Consider the following 8,810-nt stretch of genomic DNA (forward strand, 5'->3'; position numbering starts at 1 on the left):
TTTGTCTTCTATCCATGAACTTAATAAATGCATAACATGGTTAAAAAATACTTGACACCACCACTGCTATTGCACAATACTGAAAATCAGTATATCCAACTGATAAATAAATATTTGCTTCGTCCATAGTAAAACAAGCGTATTACGATTTTTTTAACCACAGGAAATGTATAGACCACTAGTTTACAGGATGTTTTTGCTATAGATAATATTCCAGATCATAAAAAATTTATACTTTTTAATAAACTATTTAAATTTCATTATTTTAATAAATAATTTACTAATACATAGTATATTAATATAATTGGTAAAATATTTTTATTAAATTAAATTATATAAAACATTTATTATATACAATTATTATGAGTCTTCAACAGGTTAAAAAATATAAATTTTATTTATAATGATAGCAGATGCAGTCTTTTTGAAATTTTAAAATGATATATTACAAAGATGTAAACAAAAAATATTTTTTAAATTAATGAAAATATAATGATTACATTTTTTAAATTTATAAATTATAATATATTATTACAGACATAACAAATAAAAATAATTGATAATTTTTTGTGGTCGTATTGGATGCTTTCGAATTTGATGTTTTTATGATAATTCTGTTTTCTATTCCGATTGTTATTGGACTAATAGACTCCATATACATTGCAGTTGCATTATAATCCTCAACGCCTATACATTTCAAATATACTAGTTTACTATTTTAATGACTGAATTAAAATAAATTACCTAATTACCTTGTTAAAGTTTCAAAAAATTTTAGTTTTAAAGTCAAAAAATTTAAGTGATAATATATAATTATTCTTTATGATTATATTTTTACTTACTTAGTATTTCGTTTTTCTTTACTGTTTTCTTAAAGGCATTAAAATTATCCCCACCATCGGTCAAATAATCAGATATCACTAAAGTATAATTGGCAGTCAATATCACGGGATCAAATTTAGGAACGCTACAATCACCGCATCGAAGATATAATGAAGAGACTCGATGACCTGGTTTTTGACTCAAATCAAATTCAACCAAAACACCTGGAAAATATTTATTTTAGTTTAAGCATTAAATATTGAAAAATTAAAACAATTAGATACTTCAATTATACTTTTAAATAATATATAAACCTTAATTTAAACTCACAAATATTATTATAATTAACAATTAATAAATATAATATAAATATTCCTGCAAATTTATAATCAATATAAAAATTTAGTTTTCGTAAAACATAAATAGAAAATTGTTTATAACTTATAACTTATACAATATAGAGTAATAATAATAATAATAATGTACAATACAATTAATTTAAATTATATGTCATGTAATTGAAATTCAAATAATCTAAGCGAAAAGACAATGTAAAATGTTGGTAAACTTCTTCATAAATATATTAACAAACAAAGTCAACGTCTAACTAATTTATCTTATCTTATTAATCTCTATTTGTTTTAAATCAATAGTATCAGATTAATAATAAATCGAAATGTTTTTCAAAAAAATTCTATTGCAAAATTTTAAAAACATTCCTTAAAAAAATGTCCTACATATTTTCTAAAAAAAATATGATTTTTTTTGTATCAGATTAAAAAAGATTTAAATAAAATGTTTTATTCTTTCTTCTTACCAGATACTTGTAAAAAATTACGTCCACCATTATGCAATACGTAATTGAAAACACTGTGTTCAAATGCTTCTAAAAGACTAGCGCCAGAAATTGTAACTTTGACCAGTTTATTGGCAAACGGAGAGACATTGATTAACTGTCCCAAAGTAATATATCCTAGATAACAATAAAGTATAGCATATTATTAATCTAAAACCAATTATTATTTGTAGCTTAGTAATTAAATTTAAACTACAAAACTTGAATTCTAAATAGAATTATAATGAATTATTTTTTTTATTGCGTAAAGAATTGAACATATAATTTAATTTATATTATACAAAATGTTGATAATGGCAACCCACCAAGCCTTTAGGTGAAAAAACACTAATGCCACTTAAATGTTGTATCAACCCAGGATATCCAAGATTATTTTTTAAACTAGGATAATTAGGAAATATAAGCTAGAAAACTAATAATTTTAGCTTCAAGTAAAGAGATCTGGCTTTATTTTTATAATAGCAAGGTTGTATCAATATATATATGAGCCACTATCAAGCTAACCAAGAAACATTTCTCACCACTGAATTTACAATATTATCTTTGTATAAATGGCAATATTAATATATGATTGGCAAGAGCTTAATTTTGAAAGTTTATTTTTATTTTCGCCACCTTGTATGTGGGATGTGAATTGATACTGTTGTTAGTTATTGTACGTTAAAACTGTCGAAATTAAATATCGGTAGTAATTTAAAATTTGTACAATTGTATCGCGATGAAGAATGTCTGTGGAATACTAGCATCCCATCTTACAAAAACAAGTGTATGCGTGATTCATCACTTCAAAAAATTAGTATTGAGTTTAATACACTTAGCATAAAAATGGTTTTTAATAATATTAAAAATTAATTGCAACATATTTTCAAATGTTGACATGAATTTAAAAAGTAACAAGGTCTTAATTCCCTAATAATCGTTAGAATTGTTAGCAAAACTCAATGCAATACTGGCATTTTTTTTAACACCGTAAAAATTATTCTAGTCTATGTCAAGCCAGGATGGTAAGCTAGGATAGATACTGAAATACCAAGCTTGCTACTCAAAATTGAAAAAATAGCCTCTTGTATACCGGGAAATATGTTTATTTTTCATAAGGTAAATCAAACCTTAACTCTATAATATAATTGTTTTTTTAAGTTTGAAATTTTGTTCTTTGTATAAAATCTTAAACATTTTATTAAAGTACTATCTAATTAATTTCAATTCATAACTAATTTAACAAATCAAATGTAGTTATTCAGAATACTTTAATATAGCGTTTTCATCTTTTATTATTTGAAATAATGTTACCGTCATGATCAGTTTCATTTAGTGTAGTTCGAATACTTCCGGATTGAATGACCCCTATTGGTGCATCAGTCCAATACTCGTCGTAATTTTTTTTTTTCAACACGTTCTTAAAAATATAATGTTATGAATAAAATAATTTTCACATTTAAATATACTTACATAGTATACAAATGAATCAGCTATGAGGTTTCCTATATTGCATTCCATAAGATGACAATTATTTAACAACTCAACAGTTGTACGTCCAACAGTAACGTTTGTAATTTTAGTAACCGACGGTTTCCATTTATCAATGACAGTCAACATAGATGGATCTATATTATCATACATTTTTTTTTAAGTTGGAGTATGCTATTTAAAATTAATGTGTGTTTATTTACCTTGTTTTATTTCATTATTCAATAATATTGGTGAACCATTGATACTAACTAAATCACCATTTGAGTTAAAGTGTATATCAACTTTGCCTATGTACTTGGTATTTGCGTATACTTGTAATATTGGCACGGTCTTATTTTTGACATTGGTCACATATAGCGGATATGTTCCATATGGTTTTTCAATGCTTGGTGGTTTGCCTAAATATATCAATTTGATGAAAAAATTAATTTATTTGAACAATTAAAATTAAAAATTTTGATTTTAACTTTGATACTACGTTACATTGTTGGTTTAAAAACCCCTAGACGGGTTCTGATTATTGTTAAGATATAAAGAGGGAGAGGAAGAATTTTATAAGTTGAAATCTAAAATTCAATAAATTCAGCTTTTAAGCTCGACCATTTAGAAAATTATTATTTTATTTAATTGTTTAAATTAATATAATATACTTAACGTTATAATTTACTAAAATATATATATGTATACCATAAGTACAGGATCAGATTTATTGGGGGGGGAGGATAGTTATCATTGTACTTTAATATCCCTCATAAAATTCTTAGTTTTTCCAATCACAATAATGCTAGATGATAGGTGTAGAACTATAGTAAATTTATCCAATTTTAACCATAAGTTAATTAAATAAAATCATTACAAATCATATCATCGATTAAAAGTCTATTTGCTGTAAGCAACACTTGGTATCTAGACAACGCACTGCTGGATCTATAGATATTTTTCATTGTAATGTATCATAATTGTATGAGTTATCAATGATCTACATTTTGGCTGTAAACGACAGGTACGAAAAAAGTGTAGTGTAAACGACAATATTTGATGTAGGTGACATTCTTATTAACTGAGTGAGCAGTAAGGACGTAATTATTTTGTTTTAGGGGGGCCAACTTTTTTTTAATAATGTACGCTATATTGTCGTCTATAACAATTTAATTCGTCATATACAGCATATTTTTTATGTAAATAAATGAGTGGTATCTAATAAATAAGAAAAAAAATGAAGTAAGTGATAAAAATTTTCATGTTAATTTAATGTAATTTTAATGATTGTGACAACTGAAAATTTAAGAGCTGATTAATTATGATTTAAATCTCCAAATAATTCATGATAACAATTATAATTTGTAATATTGATGATGATAATAAAATAATTATCAAATTTGATTAAGAAAACGTTGACCACATGAGGTAATAATATTTAAGTGTTGTCATTTTAATTATAATTGTTATTATAATAAAAAATAATTTTTTTATTGTATTCAATGTTGTTTTAATATTTTATTTTAGTAAAAACAATATTATTAATAAAAAAAAAAAGGAAAATAATTTGTAATAAATCCTGTAATAATATTTCATTTTATTCAAATTTATTAAGAAAAACTTTTTACTTATTACTCATAATGACGAGGGTCTGTTTCACTTAATACATTTTTTTAAGGCGTTTGAAGCATTTTTTTTTAATAAATTACATAAGCGACCAAAGTACAAGTAAGCTAGGTAATTAAAATGTGGTAAACACCGAGAATATAATTCAGATACTTACAAAAGAATCAAAAAATTAATATATTCCTATGAAATTGAATTTATCTTTAATATTAATAAAATAGGTATATGTGAAAAAAAAATCGAAGGACTATTTATAAAACTAAAAAAGATACACCATTTTGAAAATAAAAATTAAGAAAAAATTATTTTTGGGTCCTCCTGAAAATTATGAAATGTGTCGCTTACACAAAATAGCCTTTTAACCGACGATATGTAAATATAAAAATGTCATATAAATCAGTTAATTATATTATTAATTACACTTACCAGAGTACAAGAAAGTATGTGAATGTCCACCTACAATTAGATCAATATCCTCCACTTCCTTAGCAATTATTTTATCTATTTCGATACCACTATGACCCAAACCAATAATAATGTTAACGCCACTTTCACGTAATTTCTTTGTTTCGATCTTCAATGATTTAACTTCATCTAAAAATTCAACAGCCCCGGTGCTGGATATATGCTTTGAAAAAACAAGTTTGATTACAATTTAAAAATAAGTATCTAATATTTTACCTAGCTTACCATGTTTTATACATTGTATTATAATTTATAAGTTGTGATCATAGGATATATTATCCTAAAAATCAAATTTAATCGTATCTAAAATATGTCGAATGCTATGAACAATTTTATATGGTGTTAAAATAATATATAAGGCATTTCTAATGACTTTTTTGAAATATGCATCGTGATTTCCGTGTGAAATTTCTAGGGACTTTTCGATTAGTAATAATGAGTCGTGACACAAAAATAAGTAATCCATGATTCGTTGGCATTTTTATAAACCTATAGAAATATTTATAATATAATACAATTGTGGTTTTATTGTATGATACTTTATACACAATGTAATTTGGAAACAATATTATTTAGATTTTGCTTTTTTGACATTATGTTATTTTTGACATTATTCATAGTATATAGTGTTCATAATATGAGAAGCATCTCTATAAATATATAACTTCTATTCAACTACTTAAAGTTTTCCAATATTAATGGTCTTAGCATTGTGTACCAAATTAATTAACCTTGTAAGCTGTACATATTATTTTATTTTTGAATTGAATTATTTTTTTTTTTTTTTTTTTGAATAACCCTCAGCAACATAGGCCATTGTGAATTAATTTACTTTTGCTTCAAATTTTAATTTATTTATGTATAGACTGTACAATAAGTCAATATACTTACTTCATGCCTTATAATTTACTAATATTTTTTTGATTAATTATATTAGTAATTCAATAAGATTATAAAGATGAATAGAATACAAAATATATACTTAAAAGTAATAAAATAATTAAAACTAGCTCGTAAATGAACCATTATTCACCGGAGTATCCGTTGTCAAGTATCCAACGATTCCCACTTTTGTATTATTTTTCTCAAATACAAATGACCTCGTTATGAATTTATCCAAATCTGGTTCTAATGTCATATTTAAATTTGAAACTACTGTTGGTATATCTTGAATTCCGTTTAGATACGAAACAAGACTATCAATACCGTCGTCGAATTCATGATTTCCCAAAGTCTGTAATTTAATAAATGTTTTATTTAATATTTAGTTAATCTAAATCAAATCAACATTATATATATATCGAAAACAATTTATAAATATCTAGGTTCATTTTTATCATGTATGCTTTACCATAACCTTTTTTCATATTAAATACTTTTATTTGTTTTTAGAAAAAATAAACTTAATGGATTTCTTAATATTAGCTTTGGTTTTTATTTATTTTTTTTATTTATATACCTCTAATAGAATATTTTATCTGCTTTTGTTTGTTTTGCAATTATATTTTATGTAATACATTAATATTCTAGATTAGGTACTAGTATAAAATCAATGTATTACATTGGAAGGCAAGCAAATTAATATTAAAAATATACATATTATCAAATTAAAACAAATCATCGGGATGGTATGAATTTAAGATTTTTTTTACATTTCACTAAAAATCAAAGAATCATTGAATTACCAAATTATTCCCATACCTTTTAGTAGATATCAATAATTTCCTTAGATAATTAGTTATAGAATTATTACAATTACTATTTGTAAATATGAAATAGATTTTAAGTATAATATTGATAATCTTAATGATAATAGGATAAAAAAAAAGCCTTAAAACGGTTTTTAATACTTGATAGCCAAATATTTTATTCAAATATGCTTCATTACCCAATCATTATTGTTATCTCTAATTTTTTAAAAGTTATTAAGTTTCTTACATTTTTCTTTTGTTTTTCTTGTTATGAAAATCCTAGTGTAAGAGAAAGGAAACTGAAGATTCTTTCAGTCGTAGGCGCCATTTTTGTGTACCGAATCCAAATCAATTTATATCGGAAATTGAATAATCATTAAAATAAATTTAACCCGGATTACTACTAATCCATTATAATCCAGATTATAAGTTGTATTATTTTAATCAAAAATAATTGTAATTGTCATATTATATTTATTATCTTTTATTAAGAATCCGGATGGAAGGTGTTTAATTTCAAATTCAATGTATATAATATTGCACAGCAGTATATTAAAAGCTATATTCAGATAGATAATAACATAAAAGAAACAGCATATTAGGACTTGTATAGTTATGATATCTCTGATAAATTGACGAACGTAATATCTGTTTAATATTGTATATTTTATTCTTATGTGGAACTTTGATTTTAATACACACGGCATTGTTACATTATGTATTCACCTTAATGTCTCCATAATAATTTGATATTAATAACCCTAAGGATTAGAAAAATCTATCCGTTACACCAAAAGAACATTTAGTTCGTTGTCATTTTATTTTGAAAATAATGTAATTATTCATGGACAAGTCAAATTAATTTACCATGACATCTGGTTGCAATTGTTTTATGAAGTCCACTACGGGCTGCCATTTGAAAAACGAGAAGTATGGAGTGCCTTGAAAAGTATCTCCGGCCACCATGAATAGGGATGGCAGATTTTTTTCTTCTGCCTTTTTCTTCTCGTCCTTTACGACTTGTGCAACCCTTGCGAACCCACCATAACATTGACCCTTAACTGCGTCATCTTCTCGACACTCGTTGCAGTAAATATCGGTCTCGTCAAAACGGCTGTGCATGTCATTGGTATGGAGCAATACCAGATCCAGGTCCGCCGTTACACACGAGGCTAAATGCGTTACGACGAAGGCCACACACAAGAAAAGCAATCTCATGGTACAATAGAAATCTTTTTTAACAAACAGAAATATAATCGCATGGATCGACGCACGACGTTCACTGTACGCGAAAGATGTATTGTATCCGTTTGCACTTAAACGACTGCGATACATACTCACGTCTATAGGAAAAGCGTTCGACGGCCTTCGTTGATTATACACTTTATTATCTTACCTAAGCTAAGTCAAACTGATTCAAGTAGGTACTTTTATTTTAAACTATAATGCAATACTACTCATTAACCGGTCTCACTTTGATTTTACGCTGCGATTAATGTATTGTTACTGCGAATTATTTTAAATCAATTATATTTATTGGAGTACATGACACACTTCATTACTAAAACGTTTAGGTATTTTATTCACGTGGTTTTATTGAAGGAGAAAAAAACTTTAAATGAGGTATTATGAACGTTCAGATGAGTGGGGCGGCTGATTATTGTATTGTGTGCATAATTAGTTTAAATAACAAAATGTTGACATGCATCACGTGGCACAAAATCCAATGACAGTTGGATGTTAACGTGCAATAGTTAGTACTCGTATTGAGCTATATTCAATATAAATAACAGGTAGAAAAAATATTGCATTTACAAGGTCGTTAACAAAAGAGCCAGAAAAAGTGAAATAATTTGTATTATTAATAATTTTATAGTCCCGGCAATTTTTTTTTTTTT

General features: G+C 25.5%; 1 protein-coding gene across 1 annotated transcript; it reads right to left on the minus strand.

Annotated features, from left to right (window-relative positions):
- Positions 1-509: 509 nt before the first annotated feature.
- On the minus strand, positions 510-8,717 carry LOC112683128 (protein 5NUC-like). Its single transcript, XM_025554021.1, has 9 exons — positions 7,780-8,717; positions 6,255-6,455; positions 5,183-5,384; positions 3,352-3,549; positions 3,131-3,285; positions 2,972-3,077; positions 1,640-1,795; positions 843-1,046; positions 510-687 (listed from the first exon to the last, which is right to left on the minus strand). The coding sequence occupies exons 1-9, from the start codon at positions 8,245-8,247 to the stop codon at positions 512-514; spliced, it is 1,866 nt and encodes a 621-aa protein (XP_025409806.1). The 5' UTR covers positions 8,248-8,717; the 3' UTR covers positions 510-511.
- Positions 8,718-8,810: the final 93 nt, after the last annotated feature.

The sequence above is a fragment of the Sipha flava genome, unplaced genomic scaffold, assembly GCF_003268045.1.
Source record: "Sipha flava isolate LNK unplaced genomic scaffold, YSA_version1 220_pilon_pilon, whole genome shotgun sequence".
NCBI classification, from domain to species: domain Eukaryota; kingdom Metazoa; phylum Arthropoda; class Insecta; order Hemiptera; family Aphididae; genus Sipha; species Sipha flava.

Excerpts from the sequence above, each read along its gene's own strand:
- LOC112683128 (XM_025554021.1), bottom strand. The coding sequence starts at position 8,247 with ATGTATCGCAGTCGTTTAAGTGCAAACGGATACAATACATCTTTCGCG. Across the intron at positions 1,796-2,971 it reads AAATGAAACTGATCATGACG|GATATATTACTTTGGGACAG; the intron begins GTAACATTATTT and ends ATTGTTATCTAG. Across the intron at positions 688-842 it reads AAAGAAAAACGAAATACTAA|GCGTTGAGGATTATAATGCA; the intron begins GTAAGTAAAAAT and ends TGAAATGTATAG.